This window comes from Symphodus melops (genome assembly GCF_947650265.1).
Source record: "Symphodus melops genome assembly, chromosome: 1".
In the NCBI taxonomy this organism is placed as follows: domain Eukaryota; kingdom Metazoa; phylum Chordata; class Actinopteri; order Labriformes; family Labridae; genus Symphodus; species Symphodus melops.
The window spans coordinates 42,527,807-42,547,388 of NC_136691.1; the positions used below are offsets into that span (position 1 = coordinate 42,527,807).

At 39.9% G+C, this 19,582-nt stretch overlaps 2 protein-coding genes and 1 long non-coding RNA gene across 6 annotated transcripts; 1 reads left to right on the plus strand and 2 right to left on the minus strand.

Annotated features, from left to right (window-relative positions):
* Window positions 1–87: 87 nt before the first annotated feature.
* On the minus strand, window positions 88–16,605 carry aifm3 (AIF family member 3). 3 transcript variants are annotated; one of them, XM_079349868.1, is made up of 22 exons: window positions 14,690–16,605; window positions 12,810–12,888; window positions 10,573–10,773; window positions 7,211–7,424; window positions 5,916–6,025; window positions 5,718–5,827; window positions 5,570–5,614; window positions 5,385–5,481; window positions 5,144–5,256; window positions 4,735–4,821; window positions 4,525–4,616; window positions 4,300–4,430; window positions 3,837–3,952; window positions 3,588–3,659; window positions 3,018–3,081; window positions 2,837–2,913; window positions 2,639–2,756; window positions 2,454–2,552; window positions 2,165–2,240; window positions 1,885–1,989; window positions 1,112–1,132; window positions 88–1,006 (listed from the first exon to the last, which is right to left on the minus strand). In XM_079349868.1, the coding sequence occupies exons 3-22, from the start codon at window positions 10,601–10,603 to the stop codon at window positions 967–969; spliced, it is 1,818 nt and encodes a 605-aa protein (XP_079205994.1). In that variant the 5' UTR covers window positions 10,604–10,773; window positions 12,810–12,888; window positions 14,690–16,605; the 3' UTR covers window positions 88–966. The 3 variants fall into 3 exon arrangements, with proteins under 3 accessions (XP_079205994.1, XP_079205995.1, XP_079205996.1); XM_079349869.1 differs by lacking the exon at window positions 12,810–12,888; XM_079349870.1 differs by lacking the exon at window positions 1,112–1,132 and having other exon boundaries at window positions 14,690–16,604.
* On the plus strand, window positions 6,858–8,504 carry LOC306827845. Of its 2 annotated transcripts, none has more exons than XR_013779680.1 (3): window positions 6,858–6,911; window positions 7,225–7,364; window positions 8,278–8,504. It is a non-coding gene; the product is annotated as an uncharacterized lncRNA (long non-coding RNA). The 2 variants fall into 2 exon arrangements; XR_013779681.1 differs by having other exon boundaries at window positions 6,879–6,962.
* Window positions 16,606–16,671: 66 nt separating the features above from the next.
* Window positions 16,672–18,248, minus strand: cldn26 (claudin 26). Its single transcript, XM_079349907.1, has one exon. The coding sequence runs from the start codon at window positions 17,970–17,972 to the stop codon at window positions 17,316–17,318; it is 657 nt and encodes a 218-aa protein (XP_079206033.1). The 5' UTR covers window positions 17,973–18,248; the 3' UTR covers window positions 16,672–17,315.
* Between the last annotated feature and the right edge of the window lie 1,334 nt (window positions 18,249–19,582).

Below are 19,582 nucleotides of genomic sequence, written 5' to 3' on the forward strand. Positions count from 1 at the left end.
AGAAAATGTTCAAGCAAAGAACTCAATTCTAGTTGAAAAAACCCAAACCACAAAGCTCAGTTCCCTGAGTTAGTAACAAAGAATATTCCAGCTCTGCAAAATGACCTTAAGCTCCTATAAGATTGATCTAAAAAGGGTTATCTTTTAGCTAGACAAAAAACATGAATCTATTGTGCAAGCACTAGTGTGTGTGATCAATAAACAAACTTCAATTTATGCAGTCTACGAGAAAGGCAGCCATTACAAAGAGGTAAGGTTGTAACCCTAGAAATGCTCATTCAATGTATGACAAGTTAAAGCTTTGTGTGTGTGTGTATGTATGTGTGCGCGCGTTAGAAGGCTAATTAGAGCTGCATTGAGGGTTCTGCTTCAAGTCATTGTGCAGTTTGTTATTAGCAGGTTTCAGATTTGTTTGCTGATGCATATCTAGAATGAAAGATCTCTTTTAAAGGGGCGTATCTGATAAAACTCTTACTAAGTTAATTATTGCATGCAGATCCAAGGCCTGTATGTGACCATTTAACCAAACCTGTTATATAAGTTTAGAAAAGTGTATTCTCTTATTCTTGTTACAGTGCATTCAGGATTACAGTTATATACAATGTTATTTGTATAAAAGGAAATTGCCATGCCCATTCTTGGCTTCTTATGAACAAAGTGTACAGATAGATACATCTTGAATCCAGTATTGCTTATATTTAAATGTCATAAAAGACCTGCCAACACAGTGATGCAGTGTATTCAGACTGTGAATGGCTCTATCTGTCACATTTAAAGTATCTCTAAAGAACAAAAGCAGGTTTCAGTCTTGTCCTCAGGGAAGTGTGTCTCCAGAAGTCCTGTTCCCCAGTGACAGTGTTTGTGTGTTTGCGCGCGTTGGTGTGTGTACAGACCAGTGATAGCTGCTTAGTGTCCATATCCAAGTGGGCTTTAGGTCTGTCCTCTTGACCTTCAGAGGTAAAGTCATTAAGAGCCTTTGTCAATCAACCAGGAAATGTCCCCAGTCCTGCAAACCCAGAGAACGGCAGTGAGACACGTTCATTACAATGACAACAATCTGCAAACAGGGAAGAGAGAACGGAACGATAGAAAAGGTCATATTTGTTCGTACTTGCCAAGCCGTGCTAACATCCTGGAAATTTGGAGTTTGCATTATTAAAAAACGAAAGACACGAGACATGAGCGATACTCAAAACAGACAGAAATGTGTTCAATATTAAACTAACACACAAGTAGAGCAGCATGATAACAGCATTTAGAGATAAAGAAAAAGATGTGAAAAGGATTGCAAAGTTCCAAGAAAGGACTTTATTTGTTATTTCATCTTACTATATAATCGAGTTAATGACTTATTCTCCGTCTAGAATCAGTGGTGAAAGAAATGTATATCCATAAACAATGCATTCATATGCAGTATGTTAACATACATACTTTATAAAACATGATTTAATTTAGCATGTAAATGTGTTATCACACACCAGTTATTATGACCAAAGCCATGTTCCTGTGCGATTAACTGTTTGAACACCTGCGTGCTTCGAGAGGCTAAACAGCCTTACTGCTTACATCACAGTGTCTTATTAACAATGTATTATGACTTTGGAGTAGAATTATTGTGAAGACAGGAAACAAATGAAATGATGTTTCACAGTATAAAATATTAAAAATATCAACTGATATTAAGTTCAAGACTAATTCTAATGTGAAGTTTTTCAATAAGCCTTGTGTAATACTTTCCATGTGATTAAAGTCACAAGCTTCATGACTCGATGTGTTCTCTGTCAAAGTGATGTCATTTGTCATGTTTTTCTTGCCAGTTGAACCTGAGAAACCTAAAGAACATACCAGCTATTGTAACCGTGACCAGATTTAGATCATACTTACTCCACATCTCGTTTTCTAATCGTCTTTCCTGATCCTAAGACCTCTGCTACTCGGGATACAATGGGATCATAGTTCATGCTGGCAACAGCAACAACCTCCTCACTCCTACAGATGGACCAGAAGGAAAACATTGAAAAACTAGAATAAACTTGACAATAAATCCCTGTTTAGAACCAAAACATATATTGATGTGAAACACATCAGACATCAACTTTCAGTTTTCTTTATTTCAAAGTAAGATTATTAAGAAAAAATAACTAATGATCAAAAAAAAACCTACCTGGTGTAAAACGCCACAAATCTCAGTTCATCCAGATCTCCTTGTATAATGACATCATCAAATCCCTCACCATAACCTTTGTAGACAGATAGAAAAGCAAAAACAACCATGTAAAATTGTCATGAAAAAAATTGCTTTAATTTCAAGGCTTATTGCTCTCTATTTGTCGTTTTACAGCTAGGTGGCATTGTTGTTCAGACGACCTCTGGTGCCCCCTTTAGTTGCATGGTTCCCTTATTCAACCTATGAAATGTCATGTCCACCAAAGACGTGGCAGGCCTGTTCATACCTGCATAGCGTATGGTCTTCCCAAACATGGCGGACCAGAAGTAAGGCACAGTTTTGATCTCAGCAGCTCTGCCCATCATGCTGAGAGCTGCCACCCTTCCTGTCAGTAACAATAAACACTAACATTAACACAGACAAGTAAAATAGGTTGGTTATGCAGTCAGGACTGAGATGTTACACACTCACCGTGTACATGGGCCATCTGCCAGTGAGGGATGTTCACCTTCTTGTTGTTCCGTGGCGGAAAAGGAAAAGTTACCACATCTCCTCCAGCAAACACCCCTTCAGCATTTGTCTGCATCATCTGGTGACATTTTTATACAACTTAATAAGAAACAGTGGGCATAATACTTTCACTCAGACTTCAGGATGTATACCTCATACCTTGTTGACGGTGATGAAGCCCCTGGAGTCCATGTGGATGCCGCTTTGCTTCACGAAGCCTGTGGCTGGAACACTTCCTGCCGGCGTGCGGACACGAGAGAAATGTGTGACATTTCAAAAGACATCTGAGGGGAGTCGGCTCATTTGCTTTGATAACACGTCAGATTGAAATATACATCACCTGCACAAATGACACAAACATCTGCCCGCAGGACTTTCCCACTCTTCAGCGCCACCTCTTTCAGCTGCGACACAGGACGAAGTCCCCATTCAAAAAAGTTACTGGATATCCATGATTATTAATTTACTGCTGCGGCCACAATAGTGGTCACAAAATGTGTCAATCTAAATCAAACATAATCACTCCTTATTTTACCAGCTTCCACTATTATGTGAGTGTCTAAACTCTTTTAGAAGTAAATGACCCATATGTGCCTCAAAAATTCAAGCTATGGCGTAAAAAATGTGCATCTATTAGTCACATTATAATGGTGCAATAATAAAACATACAAAAATACATTCACATTTTAAGTACAAACAATTTTAAATAGACACACTTGTATGGTAATAATATGTTCACACATTCACAGTTAGAATATGTGAGCTCACTGGGTTTCATTTAAATAACCATCAATGATGAATTTGGGTACTTTTTTGTTTGACAGCTGTACTCATCTTTATCATGGACAAAACAAGAGACTGCAGTGGTTCTGAGCATCATGTCATGCTGTTTCTCTCACTTTCTGAATACCTGTCCATGATGACCAATCATCTCTGACACTTCATTCAGCATGTAGAACTTCACTCTGTTTGCCTCAAACAGCTGCAGAGACATAGCACACAACACACACAGTAAGCATGGGAAAACATCTGCATGGTTGTGTCTGCAAATGTCAGTACTGTGCACTCTCTGTAGTGATAACTGTGGTCTTGTGTGTGTGTGTGTGTGTGTGTGTGTGTGTGTGTGTGTGTGTGTGTGTGTCTATATGTGCATTCTTACCTTCATTATGGATTTCCCTAATTTCTCCCCGAGGGCTTTTTTGAAGGGGACAGTCTCCATACCGATGACAGAGACAGAGTGGGCTTTATCGGTTAGAGCTGCAACCACCTCCATGCCTTCAAACACAGCAAAGAAACAGCATCACGTTTTATATAAATAAGCCAGTGCAAAATGATACAGCAGGACAAAAATAAGGACTCAACCAGGATAAATAAATGGCCACTGAATGATTTGATTTGATAGGAAAAATGGTGCACGATCAGTTGTGACATTCACAGAATGTAAGTAATGAAATAATGTTAAAAGCTATTCTTTTTCTCTTTGCACCTTTTGATTTGGACTAATTGTTTAAAAAACAACTACTAAAAGTACCTTATCAATAAACTGCATCCCTTTCCTTAATTCTGTAATTTTTAGTTTTTTACTCACAAATGAAAAAAATTGCATCACAAATTGTTCATACCAATAAAGGATGTTCCAATAATCACAGCGTTCTTGTTGTTGGCCAGCTGCGCTATGTTGTTTGCATCCTCGGGCGTCCTGAGGTGAAACACATTTCTGACATCCTTGCCTTTGTAGGTTATTGGTTTTGGTCTTTTATGGAGGACATTGAAGCAATAAAAAAGTCAATGAATGAATTTAGAATGTGAAGTGCTTGATTTCCATGTGTACTAAAGGTTGCCCTTACTTGCTTCCTGTAGCAATAAAGAGTTTCCTGTACTCCATTCTCAAGCCATCTTCAAAGGTCACGGATCGTGTTTTCACATCTATTGCGACTGCCTGAAGCAAACATAAATCAGTGTTAAAATGGATTTTTTTTAAAAATATCCCATTCATAAGTTGATCATTAATGGTCTTTTCTGTAATTACATCAGATTCTGAGGGCAGGACATCTCACCTCTTTTTCTGTGAGCAGCTCGATGTCATGGTCCTGTAGGAAGCTCGTGGAGCGCAGTCTCAGTTGCTCAGCTGTGCTCTCTAAGGACTGAGCACAAGTAAGTTAAAGCTAAATGTATAAATATATACAGAGTCTAAAAGTAAATAAATAAATCTCTTGATGTTGAAGCAATATTTCCAAACCATTCACTTTAACACAATCCTTTTTTGAAGTTTTTTTGTGGTCAAAGTCAAATCTTACATCCGGTAATGTTTGTTTACTTTCTTTTGAGGTGCAGCTGTTTCCCAAAGAGCTCCTGTTTTAGAAGGCACTTACAGAAGTAGCAAATCTGCAGTCTGTTGTGTATTTATTTATTTTTGGACAGAGACTGTTCTGTCTGGATGTATGTGGTCTGGGTCTGTGTACAAACCTTACTCAGTTTAGGTCTGTCATATGGAGGATGTCTGTCCATCGTGCACATGACGATGCGATCTGTGAAGCCCTCTTGCCTCAGAGTCTCTGCACACACCAGACCTGCTGGACCTGCAGAAATAGTCACCATAACATAGGAATAATGACAGTGAAAGTAAACTGCAGGAGAGAGTTAAAAACAACTGGATCCTTGTCATTCAACCCATGTAAAAGAAAGAAAAGGACAGACACTAACTGACCTGAGCCAATGATGAGAACATGGCTGAAACCTGTGTTGGAGTTAATGACTGCTGAGCATCTGGCCATTGGCTTTGACCTTTTCTGCAACTGAAGCGCCTGTAAAGGTTTGTTTATAGAATAAAATCTCAGATCACCCAATGCTCTGTTTATTTTCTTGCATAAATTCCCACATTCTTATTTTTACCTGCTTGTTTGCGCGAATGATCACCTTGTCCTTTTCAACTCTGACCTGGAGCAAACAGACAAAAGCGATGTGTACACTTTTTCATGGTGCTTAGAGACATGATAAGGCAGGCAATGTGTTAAGAGACAGCACCAGCAGGGAAGGTCACCTGGAAGGTAGGCAGGCTGTCCAGTCCAGGGAAGTCCTCAATGTCTCCTGTTGCAATGTTAAAGCATGCGCCATGCCAGGGACAGCGCACATGGCCTTTTGACAACACACCTGGATGGACGGCAAATGCAAGTTTATGATTTTATAAATACATGTAATTGCAAAGTTAAAATGATAACTCAAAACATTCATTAGTGACCTTTGACAAGCGGGGCTCCGTAGTGTGGACACTTGTGGCCCATTGCTGAGAACTCTCCATGTTCTTTGATCAACAAAGCTTTGCCACTTCCCATGTCAACCTCACGCATCCTGTCAAACAAAAAAACAATAAAGGCTTTTGTAGGTCTTTTCTGTACGACAAGAAACATGAAAAACATTTAAAGTGAAAAACACAAGTGGCCTACAACAGGCACACATACAGCCAAGATATCTTCTGCATTGTAGCAGCTGAATCTATCTGTCGTAGCTACATGCTGATAGCAACAATGAGAAACATAAACTCAAGGAACAGTTGAAAGAAAAACACTATAATAATAAGATACATGTGTTTGCATGTGAATAATTCCTTGCTCGTGTTATTTACTGCCTAGCATTGGACCTACACTACAATGTTAGTTAGCTAGAAAGTGATTAAATGCTAACAGTAGCTGTTCTGCTTTATTATCTGACTATTTCAGAAGCAGTGGAATTTTAATGATTTGTTGGATTCCCAACTTTAAAGGCTTGTGACTTGCAGCCATAGACTGTGCAACCTGTGAAAATGGTTGAGTAAATATGAATAGATTCCTCCTTTTTTAAAGAATTATTAGCGGGGTTTTGTGTCCTATATTTCAGAGATCGGACAGTAGACAGAGTCAGAAATTGGGAGGAGATAATGAGGTAATGACATGTGATAAAGAAGCAACAGCATGGATTCAGACCCTGTCCACCCACTATCAAGGACTTTAGCCTCTGTACATGGGGTCCCTCTTCACCTTAAACAGACTTACCTTTGATGGATTCATCCTTTCTAAAATCAAAAGTCAAATCCCTTGAACAGACTCTTGCTTAATCCAATAGGCCTACTGTTTTGAAGTGACTCATGGGTGTAATTACAACATAGTGCCAACAGAGGGCTCCAGTGTGCATTTTACATTTTATGGTTCACTCACACAAGAGCTATTGTCTTAACATGAAACGTGTTTCCTGCATTAAAGTCAGTTGAACAGTAAATTAAGTGTTTGCATCTTATCAATGATAGCTGAAGGTATTGTGTAAGGATATTCAATGCTACAGTATTTAATATTTAAATAGAAATCAATTGCATTTGTTACATTTGTTAGCACGTTTGCTGAAGCTAGCAAGTGTTCTAATAGGCCAATATGCTGTTGTGTTTGTTTTGACAGTCTTTCCAATGGCCCATGAACCTGTGCTATTTTCGGTTTTTTTTTTAATATTATGTCTTTTTATTTTTGCTTGCCCAACTCAGAGTAGTAAAAGTTGTGATTGTCTTACTGTCCGTTTTCCAGATCTTTAACATGACAGACAGAGACCTCCACATAGTCCCGTGGTTTATGGTAAAGGGGGAGTGCGGTGGAGTCCTCATCAGAGCCGTGTCCCAAGGCCCCATTAGGTCTGCAGTCAGCGAAAGGACTCGCTTTGCCATTAGGTGAGAGTCCATCCGCCTCTTTTTCTTTTTCCAGGAGAGATAGTTCCACTTTAACTTCAACTGCACAACAAAGACATGTTCCTTAGAAAAGACTCTAAATGTTTGAGTGAACACACATATTGCTGTTACAAAATTATGCAGTAAGGATTTAAAATGAAACTGTCAATTAAACCGGCAGATTATCAATTCAACAAAACCTTATTGGACTGTGAGTGTGGTTTGCCTTTCAGTAAAAGACTTAAACTACGTAGAGATGAATTAAGTGTGACATCTTACAACTGAAAGCAGGCTGCAGGTGGGAACATTTGTAGCTTCAATTTTGTGTTTTAGCATGTTGCATAATCACAGGTTTCATTCTGTTGCTCAGCATTTTACGTGACACTAATAGAGCCAAGCAGTCTGTACAGCTTTTACTACTTATACCAGTTTTACCAGAGATCGAGGAATGAAATATCCATACACTCTATACACACTCTGTTCTGTTTTCAACTGTTTTTTTCTGTAATTTGTGAGACATCTTGTTTCTAACATGCGATGGGTCATTATTTGGTAGCTATATGTTTCTGAACATCAAGAAATGGCTGTGTTACTCCTTTATTTCACTGCAGCAGGCTCTATCTGTTCGGCTGGAAAAATGTGCTGATCATCCGGTTCTTACACAGTAATCTGCCTGGAATTTTCTCCTGCTGAGCAAGCCTTAATTAAAATCAATGGAAAATCATAATAGTGAGTGCAATTGTGGGAGAAAAATAAGAGAAAGCTTTGCACAGCTGAGAGATGCCTCCACTGAATCATTTGATCCATACTAAAAGTTATCTGCTGTTCCAAAAAGGCTTTTCGGTTTAGCTTCTATTGCTTTAATCTAACTTTGCAGTTTTTCAAATTAGTGTTTGTCCATTTCTTTATTGGATAGGATAGCTAAAGAGGGACAAAAAAATGTAGAGAGGAGAGAGTGGGGGATGACACATGGCAAAGGTCGGATGAGGTCAGATCTGAACACAGATAAGGCAAGCTTACTGCTCCGCTATCATGGCCGTAATCTTACAGTAACGTTTGTTGAGTTGTACAGTAAGTGAGTGTCAGGTTGTCTTATGCATATTGGGAATATGTTTTGCATATAACAAATAAATAGGTGTATATATTTAGTGTGCTTCACATCCAGAGGGTGGTTACGACTTAGCACCTGAACAAGTGACGTGTGTGTTTGCTCACTTTTTTGTTTTGAGTGACAGAAAAATGTCTGCCTTCAAGATTGTTTCATTCCATGCAAATATATGACAAATAATATACATGTCTGATCTGTTTATTGTACTCAAATCAAGAAATATGTGCTCCAGCTTTCTCAGCTTTGGAATATCAATTCTTCATAGTGTAGCACTAACCAGCATATTGCTGTCTGCTCCCACCATACGTACCTGGTCTGTTAACTTGTTTGGGTTGTTTTTTTTTGGTATTTCCTTGCTGAGATGTGTACATGGCATAGCGGTGATAAACAAGTTTTTTATAGTAACAGATGGCTTGGAGTTCTACATTTCACCATCTCTATTAGCTTTGTAGTGTAATGCATAAACACGTCAAATCAAATTCCCCCATAAAAGAGACCCAATCCTCTTTAAAACGGTCACTGGCTCATTAACCAGCTTTTCAGCCTTTAGCAAGAGGGGAAATCTGCTTGTCTTTGATAACCAAGCATTTTCTCACCACACACTCCTCTCTTAATCCATCCTCTGGTATCTGTGTGGTCGGCTTCTGACTCCTACATAAAAACAAAATGGCGTCCGCCATTATGCAGGATCTAAGGCTTCACAACCACACCTCGAAGACCTCATGTCAGCTACTTTCAGTTTCTCTATACAGCCAACAAGCTAGAGGTTTATATTATTAAGAAACTTCATTTCCCCTAATTAACACTTTGAATATATGAGCTTTCATCATTTTGTTTTGGTTTGATCACTGTTGTTTCACATAATTCAGAGATCTTTTTAGCCTGAGAGTAAAAAGTGAACTCTTCTTCCTTATTTCACCTAAACATAATGCATTGAACCGATGTCTTGAAACTTGAAAGGCAGGTTGAGTTCAGTCTGTAAAAACTGCAATGTGGCACTGAAAATGGATACAGATGCATTGTGTCACATTTTTATATTCGTGTCTCTGCAAGATGAAGATGCCACAGTAATTAGTGAAATTCCTCCCACACATAACATCACATAACCTGCACACAGAGCAGGCTGGTCATGATGTATAACAGGATTTGGAGCCTTTGAAAGGAATTCAAACTGAACAAGATGTCCTGTAAATGTATGTTGGAAAGAAAAAGTGTATATTTTAAAACAACGATTTCCCCCATAGAAAGATTGCATTATTTATAGTATTTCAATATGAATCAATCTTTTCTATTATACTACCTATATCCAAAAGGTATTCCCAATACCTCGTGTTTACTGTGACATAGATTTCCATGTCAGAAATTAGATTTGTTGACTTTTAATTTATTAATGGAAAAGAGTGGAAAGGAACAAGATTAACTAAAGTAAGTCAACATGGATGGATGGATGGATGGATGATAGATAGATAGATAGATAGATAGATAGATAGATAGATAGATAGATAGATAGATAGATAGATAGATAGATAGATAGATAGATAGATAGATAGATAGATACTTTATTGGACTAAATAACAGCATTTTGTAAACCAGTACAATGACTGCACAAACTAATTTTACAACTTGAAATTAAACACAATATACATTTGCCCTAATGAAGCAGATCATTGCTCAGTGAGGAAACCCCTCCTCCAAACTATTCCCTGCTAACCAACCACATGGCACTAAGTGTTTTGGACATCTCGGAGAGTGGAAAGGCTGGTCTATGAGATCTGACATTGAAGAGCCAAGTCAGACCCGTCCCTTACCAGCTTTAACCTCCCATCATACCCACATGGGAAAGGAGGAACAGAGATATTAGAAAGAGGACAGGGGTGGGTGAGAAGCTGGTTTGGGCATGAGTTCAACACATCTCCCTCGTCCTATCCCCTATTGTAATGAGGGGAAGAGAAATGTTTAAAAGGGGACAGGGAAGGCAGAGCCAGTTTAAGAGCAGAGATATTTGCATGGCAGTAAATCTAGGAGACTATAACATATTATGAAAATTTGGTATATGTTTTCCTTGAAACCGAGCCCCACCACAATGAGATAGGAGTTGGTTACCTGGTTTTGTTTTAGAAAAGCATCCTCCCATGGTGGGCCTGGGATTGATACACACCCAGGTCGAGGGAGGAAGGGGGGAGAGGAGCAGTCAGATCCTCGGGCTGGGCTGTTTGGTTGGGAGGTAATGATAACACAAAACTGTGCTTATGAGAACCTGCTGGTCCGGGCTGGCCATGGCACACATGAGCTCTTCCACGTAAACTGAACCAAACAGAGAGAGAGTGACATTAGTAAAACACAAAAACACGCACATCAGACAACTCTGTGTGGTGTCAGTGGTGTAAATGAGTGTGATTGTGTGTTTGACTTTCATAGCGTGACTTGTTTGTGGTTGTTCAGGAGATGCACTTTTCACTTACAAATTTCTCTATCGACGGGACAAAACATCTGACCCTCATTTGTGTCTGTACTTTTTATAATACTCCTTCTAATCAACCACTGTCATTGACTGTTTGTTACATTAAAAAAAAACTGGTCTGATGTTGCTCTGAAGTAAATAAAAGAGTCAGGATACAACTGCCGGGACAAGCAAGCCTATTTAGTTTGTGTGTGAGTGTGTGTGTGTGTGTGTGTGTGTGTGTGTGTGTGTGTGTGTGTGTGTTGGTTTCTAAATAACATGTTCAGTCTCGTAAAAAGGAAGCCTTTGTGTTAATTAGGAACATTTCCACACACGTAGTTACCTTTGTTCATACATATTGCATGGGAAAGTGTTAAATATTAACAGCACTCAGACACATTAACTTTCTCGTCACACTGCACTTAAAAGGGAAATAGGGGCCCCTCCAGTTTCAAAATCCCTCTTGTTTTGTTGTTGCCACGTTGTCCTCACATTTTTGCCTGCTCTGGTATTTCAGCCCCACATACAGTTAGTAAGTTCCTTATAGAAAACTGACTGCAATGAATCTGAGCAGATGAGGGGGTGGCAGGTGTATCTGTCAACATTCATCAGTGACCAAGTTATCCTTTAGAGGTACGATTAAAAAAAAAACTGTTTGGTATTCAAAGCACATCCTAATGTCCTTGAACTTTAGAAAAAAAGGTGCAGTGTTGAATGGAGCACTGCTGAGAAAAAGTGCCTGAGGACAAATGAGAAATGGAACGATCTCCTCTGACTGACCACAACTCTGCAGCTGAGAGTCGGTTTGTAAACTAGGAAGGGATTTCCTTTGCAGCTTTTAAAAGTTGAATGTATAGTAAGCCATGTTTGTTCATTAGCTTTAGTATATATTTGAGTTCCTTGTTTCTTACTTCAAACTTGAACTTTATGGTACTTTATACTTGTACTCCCTGAAGGAACAGATTGATTTGTTCATGTCCATACATTTATTTGACAAGCAGCTGTGACTTTTGACTGAGGCAAAATGATTCAACATTTCATTAAAAGGCGGAATAGTGCAAAAAACAACACAGACGAAGCAGCATTTAGTTTCTTTGGCTCTATTCTCTCAATGATCATCTTAGGACCCTTCAAATGTAACTTTAATGGGGGTCAGACCAGTAAACTGGGAACCAATGGACTAAACGACCTGACTGTTTCCAGAATAAAAAGTTTGCTGGGCCACCCTGGGCAGTAAACTGTTGATCAGTCATATGAACCATTATCTGTGGAGACAGCCCATTTTGCTGAAGATCCCTCAGTACTTAAGACTTTGAATCATCACGTCTTTCACTTGTTGCTGAATATTTTTCATTGCTTTTTTTGTGAAGATGTCCTGAAGTTTACCTACGGATTCTGAAAATAATTTCAATGGAGGCAGCTATACAAAGATGAATAAATAAAAGCCAAAACACATTGTTTTGGTTTAATATCACACCACAAGTTCCAAACTGAGTCTCTCCTCCAGGTGGAAAACCCACATTTGTTCTTTGAAACTGCGTTATGCATCTGTGCCAAATAATTTTCAAGTGTCAGCAGAGCCCTTGATGTTGTTTGTAGGACTTAATACAGACAGCAACATTTCAAATCGCTTCACAAACAGACGCACGTTGCCCCTTTAATAATTTGTCATCTCTATAATTTTGATGAACGACATATTGGATCGTAACGAGCTGCCGTCCGGGAGTTCTAGCCGGCTCAAGATATTTTGTGCAAAACTAAAGTAGGTTAAGCAGATTTGGTCCTCACAACATATGACGCAGATCCAACTCACTCACTGTTGGGCCTGTCCCCAAGCAGTGCTAATAATCCTGCTGCAAACAAGCTGTCAGTTTCACTCACTTGCCTGCAAATGTAATACCTGTTAATGGAATGTTGGAGGGGAGAATTAGTCAAATGCAGCTCCTGGTAGGGGGCGAGGAGGCCGATCTTTAAACTGCCTGTTAATGAAAAAAAAAAAACAGGAATGTTCTGTGCTCAGACAGTTACATACATACTGGGACTCAAAACATGTTCTTCATAAGCAAACAGTCATTTGTTGATGTTTTTTAAAAAATGACCACACTCAATATGGCACTCAACACAAAGAGAAATCAGTTTAAGAAACTTTCTCGCTGTTAATAACAAACCCAATGCTCACTCACCCAAACATCCTCAGTAGAGAGAGAGAGAGATGCTGTGATGTCCATATTCAGAAAAAAACAATGGGCAGTATCAGCCCTCTGGTATTAACAAGCCACTTCCTAGCACTCCACAGCACTAGACTCTTAGCAGCACCTGAATAAAGAAGAGCTGCTGAGAGTCTAAAGGCTCATCCACCTCCTTCAGTCTTGTTTGGCAGGTACGTTAGTATGTAGTTAAATATTAGGGCCCTCTGATCCTCAACTGATAATGGATAAGGGCTCAAAACAATCTAACCGGCACATAACCCTCTTCCCTTCACTCAAGTTCTCCTGGTTTATGAAACAACCAGATAAGCTGAGGAATCCTTATCTTTTTAAATCTTTATTTGCTTTTCTTTTTTAAAAATAGGAGAAACAGAACAGTGCTTCAAGCCATGTTTGAAGAAATTCCCAAATTGCCAAGAAGCTTTTGATTAACTTCTATTTACACCCTTAACTACGTGTCTTAAGTAAAAAAGAATAAAGAGGGGCTTACAGTTTACCACAATCCCCATTGAGAAGCCCTGTGAGGTGACACAATCAAACAATGTGAGCTGGTTCATTCACATCATTTATAGAATAAAGTTTGCATGAATGTTGATATTGTTTGCTTCTTAAATAATGATATATGGACACTAAAAAAGGTTCCATAAGGTCCAAAACAGTTCTTAAAAGTCAGTTTGTGTTTATGAAAAGACAACAAAAAAGGATGAAACGTCTGACCCGTGTTTTTTTTTTTAAAAGATCAATATTTGGGTTACGTATGCCTTTATCTCGAGACAGGACAGTTGATCGAGTCGGTGATCAGTGAGAGAGTGTTTGGGGAATGACATGCAGGAAAAGAGCCACAGGTCGGATTTGAACCCGGCTGCCTGTTTCTAGGACAACAGCCTCTGTTCATGGGGCACACAACTAACCACTAAACCAACGGCACCCCCAATTGAAGCCTTTAATGCGTTTAAAAGACAAAAACCTTAAGAGTTATTTTACATAGAGGCCACGTTGCTCTAGAAAAACAAAGATTGGATTTTTATTCAGCATTATCGATCACAGCAATTAAAGACTTGCAAAACATTTCTATACCCTCTTTTTTTTTAAAAGTTATCTCAAACTACATACTTCCATCGGGTCATTTTGCTGATGCTTGTAGCTATAACCTCTCCATGATGTCATGGAAAACTAGAACTGTTTGTGCCGCCATAGAACAATTCTGGTATGGAGCATTTTCTAAGCAGGCCACAAAAAACACTAAAGTGAAAGTTCACTGGAGAAAGTGAGGCTCTTTTCACAGTTTGATAAAGTCTGTAGATTAGTCAGGTCCTTTTTATACAGTGTAGAAAAAATTGACTGTGGCTCTGTTGCAGTTTCAGTTCTATAGGCTGCAGCACAGTTCATGGTTCTCCAGGGACCCACACAGCAACTACCATACAAGAACTCTGTGTGCCCATACAGAAACCAATGCAGATAAATCCACATGACAAAGTAAGTCTAAACACAGCAGCACATAAACCCATCACACTGAGAGCCAATAAAACAGAGCTCTATTACCCTACTTGTAGAAATAAATGAACCATCTTACCAGTGTGCATGGAGCAGGTGCACTGAGATCCTGTCAAACTCCTCGGTGCTCAGCCTCCCCTGCGGAGCTCGGCAGCATATTAGCACATGAGTCTCCAAACAAATCCTGTCAACTGGAGTATTCCAAGTGTGTGTCCCTCTGAACCTTCCTTTTCTCTGCTCGTCTGCCCCTTGATGCAGCAGAGTCTCTATTAAATGTGTTTGAGGGAGTAAGTGTGTGTGTGTGTGTGTGTGTGCGTGCCCCCTCACGGAGCCCCCCTTCCCTTCTCCAGCAGAAGCAGCAGCAGCAGCAGCAGCAGACTGAGCCAACCGGTCGTGGGAGTTGCTCTTTCTCCCCGGCCGAGTCTGCAAGCGCAGCACGGAGGACCTTGGCCAGTTTCTCAGCTGTATGCAGTATTGATGGAGTTGCTGAGGGGATGCTAACACAGCATGAATCTCACCGGTCTCTGCTCTCGTCCTCCCACCCACCCCTCTTCTCCCTCGTTCTCAAACACACACTCCTTTTCTGCTCAAACTCTTTCAGCCTTGCCTTCAGATGTTTAAAGACCTGACTTGCTTGTTAAGCCTGATCAAACACTTGATGCCCTCCCCGCTGCACTGCCTGCCCCGACTGCCAACTTATCACACTGCCTGCTAGCAGTGCATGCTTTGTGCTGCATGCCTGTGCTGCTGCAGGAGGATCAGCTATTGTTCAAACTTACCAGAGTGATATTTATTGCACTAATACCAAACTATTATTCTCATACTGACCAGCAGGAGACAGTATGAGACATACACATGCTTGAAACACTAAAACAGCTCTTCCAGTATGTGTGTGTCAAACTTATTTCAGGTTGTAGCAGAGGCAGAAGGAGGAAAAATGCTGTTGGTGCAGTAATTCCTAGTTTCAGTCAGGGTGGGGCAGGATTAAAAAGGGATACTGGGCCTTAAGGATGTGAGCTCCAAACATGTTTCCATTCTTTACGCTTCCCCTGTGGGAGGAACTGTGCCTCCCTTATCAATAAGTGTTGTAACGAGGTCATTCGATAATCTCATGTCAATCCTAAAGATGTAATGACTGTGCTGACACAGAATGGGAATCTGAACGCTGCAGTGAAAAAATGTGACAAAATGGAAATGTATCAGAAAAAAGAATTCACTGCTGTCCTGCTGCACTTTCCTCGCTGTGCTGACATGGGCTCAAGCGTCACCATGTTTGTGTTGCTCTCTGCTTGTGTTCGAGCACATTTAAAAGCATGTTTGAGCCCCGAGCTGGGGGAGGGCGGTGTGCACATGTACGACAAGATGACTGATCAGGCTCCCCCAGCGAGAGGGGAGGGCCTTTACATCACTCAGTTTAATTTAATTACATGGGGGGCTCTCTTCTGCAGGGGCCTGACAGAGCTGCAGCGTCCAAAAACCCAGATTAAGAAGAAGCAAAAAACAAAACAAATGAATCCTGAAATAAAATCAGAGTTTGCCATAATATGGACGAAAGCTGTGACAAAGACGTTTTGATCTTAGCAGTGTCTGTTAAGCATATGAGCATGTTAAACTCAATCCTCAGCTTAATATGATGTACACTGATCCCAGTAATTTATTCTGTATCAATCGTTGGTTTGTTAAGACATCAGCTCTAATCATCACAATGTACAGCAGTATACCAATGCCAGACAGTCTATCAAGGACTAAGGGGAGCAGTGGGCGCCAAGTCCCTCCCTAAAAAGAAATTTAACACAGAAAAGCTTCAGCACTGGAATGCACTTTGCATTAAAGACATCCCCTCCCTGGCTCTGGGCTGGTATACACCAGTAATGTTGGACATTTTCATACTAGTCCCCTGAGTAACACTGACCCATACAGATGGCTTAAGTGTTGCAGTTCATTTAGAGTACTTCTTAAAATCTCTACAGAGAACATTGTGTTAAAGATGCTGTTGTTTTTGCTACTTTTGTAATGAAGTGTGTTACTCTTGATGTTATTCATTTAGCACATTTATCTACATGTACTAAAACTAACTTTAAAATAACACAATGTATCTATCTGAAAGTTTCACATTCCTATGACGAATAATAATTCTCATTTGTAGCTTTTATTTGGAGCATGACTGATGTACCACAGTTTTCAAGGCATCACAGACCAATAGAAACTTTAATGAGTGATATAACTTGTTTATGTTTCATTTCAGTTAATTTACAAACCAAAACTTCTTAAGTTTATCAACAAATCAGAGTAATTTGTGATAATCATTACTGTCTTTTTTTCCACGCTTAATCTAGGAAAACTATTAAGTTGCATGTCTAGAAAAAAGAGGGAGGCTAACCAATGTTACAGACTGTACTTTCATCAGAATATTAATGTATTCAAATCTCAGCAGCTTCTTATTATTTTAAATATCTGTCATAATTTGTCAAAAATTCAAAAACTCAAAAGTGCCTATTAACAATGAACAGAAAAGACATCATAGAAAGGTGTATTTCAGACTTAAGTGACAATTTGACCAAGAAATAGAAGCCAAAAGTAAAAACCTTGTTGTTTTGATGTTACTCCATCCGGAAATGTTATTCTTGACTTTATCACAGATATTTTAGTCATTATTCACTCACAAGCTGACCGACCTCCACATGACACATTAGACAATCACAGGTCTATAACACCTCAGTCTTCAGGTAGTGCTTGCTCCTGTGCTTTGCCTGAGGGCTGTTTGGCACACTCGGTGGTCTCTGATCAAAGTCCTCCATGCACACAGATACAAAAAACAGGATCCCTCCGATTAACAGAGCCAAACCTCCAAACCATCCCGAGAACATGGCCTCTCCATACTCCCAGCGAGGCATCACATCAGGGAAACCCTGGTCCCAGAACTCTACCACCGTTGTGTAGGCCACAATAGAGACAGGAGCCAAAGTGGTGAGCCCCGACACCCAGGACAGCACCCCACCCAGGATAAGGAGCCGCCTCTTCAGGCCAGGCTGCCCGACACACATGTCCACCCCCTCCAGTCCTGGAAAAGCAGCCAGCAGAGCCAAACCTCCAGTTCCAACAGACACCAACATGAGCACCCTGGAGATCTGCAGGTCCAATGGTAGTCCCATGAGGGTGTCATAGGCCTTACACTGGATCCCTACCTCCTCCGTATATAGACACATATGCCAAAGTCCTGAGAACCAGTTCTCCACCTCGTTGAGGTCAGAGTTCATCGTCTTCCACAGAGGAAGAAAAGTGGTGACCAGACAGGTGACTAAACCTCCAAATGTCACAAAAAGTGCCGACCTTTGCATCATTTTAGTTGTTAGAAAAACCATCTTCCTCCTTGCTGTGACCACCGTTCACATCTGCAGGTCTGTGTCACAGGTTTGGAGATTCCGAAGGACTCGGTAGCCCAACCCACCTGTTGAGGTAGCAGCACCGACCCGGACAGCCCACTAAGTCAGCCTCCTTAATAAAACCCACCTGATAAGTGGAGAGATAATGTGAGGCTGAGACATGACAACAGACATACTGTTCAGTTTCAGTGCTCAATATCATGGCAGTGAACAATGACCTCTGTTTTTAGATGAAACCTGATACGTCCAGAGGGATTCTGGACTATGTGTGCACAAGTGGATTTAAATCAATGAAACATGAGTAAGAGGGGCGGTAGATGGTTTACAAAAAAACAAAAAAAAGGAACCAAAAGATACCCTATGTGTAATTTTAATAAACTATTTCATGGTTTAATTCATGCATTCCTTTGAATTCAGTTCATTTTAGATGACTAGTTTAAACGACTTTAGTGACAGGACACTGGCATTATGGTTGAGATATTTTCACTCTGAAGAAATGGAAAGAGACGCCTTTGACTGGCCAAGTGTCTCAAGTATCTGGACCATGAATAGCACTTTGTGGTTGATGCCACGGTTCTACAGCAGAGTTTCAAAGAGTCCAACACTTTGTGTATTCCACTGAGGCTCATTATCTTTCAGTGCCAGTGGAGGCTAACAGGATATTTCAACTCGTGCTTCAGCATTTGGGTCAAGTATTTTCCCCATTAATCACAAACTAAGTGTTCTTTTTTATCCTCTAAATAAAATAGTAGTAAATAAAACATGATTCAACTTACATGATACCAACTTTTTTTAAACCGTTTGACATAAATTGTTAGGGTTGAGTATAAATAGAAGTTATAAGTACCTGCAATCTACATTTCATACTTAGCCTACAAATTTCAGCCAACCTCATTTGAATCAATGAACATCTATGCAGGAGCGAACACAAGTTCAGAAAAATTCACCGTCTCAAACCAAGGAGCTCTGTCAGGAGCTTATCACCTACAGATCTGTGGAAACTGAAACCTCCCATAGGACCTGGCTAATTTAATGAAAGGTCAAGGATTAACCTTGAGCTTTTTTCATATAGTGCAATGGTAAAATAATATCAGGAGTCCGTGTAAGACAGCGATGTGACAGTTTTTATACATAGTTGTAATTGCACTACAATTAAAAACGAAAATCTAGAAATCCCGATTTTAGAAAAACATCTGCAGGCCATTTAGATCGAGACTTTCAGTTTGAATAGAAGTGAAAATAAAAATAAAAATTAGACAAGATGACATTGTTTTAAACTTTGAGTCTGAGCAGATGTTTTGTAGACGTGAGACCAGATCAACCTGCTAAGTACCTGCTCCATAGATAGATAGATAGATAGATAGATAGATACTTTATTGATCCCGAGGGAAATTCAAGGCATCCAGTAGCAGTATACAGACAGTCAGGACACAAGACATTAGTTACAATACACACCCATGTTTGGTTAGGTAGTTTAAAAGTAAGGTACGTGAGGGGCAGTTAACCATGTATCAAATGTTTGCAGGGCAATTAAAGGTCAAACGGTAAACCTGAAAATTGGTAGCTTGAAGTCATTGAACGAGTGTTTC

Bases quoted from the DNA above. Each gene is read 5' to 3' on its own strand.
- aifm3 (XM_079349869.1), bottom strand. From the start codon at position 10,603: ATGGGAGGATGCTTTTCTAAAACAAAACCAG. The intron at 3,953-4,299 runs GTATGAACAATT...CTGTGTTTGAAG, and splicing joins TATTGGAACATCCTTTATTG to GCATGGAGGTGGTTGCAGCT. The intron at 1,007-1,111 runs GTACGAACAAAT...CTGGGTTTGCAG, and splicing joins ATGTTAGCACGGCTTGGCAA to GACTGGGGACATTTCCTGGT.
- cldn26 (XM_079349907.1), bottom strand. From the start codon at position 17,972: ATGGTTTTTCTAACAACTAAAATGATGCAAAGGTCGGCACTTTTTGTG.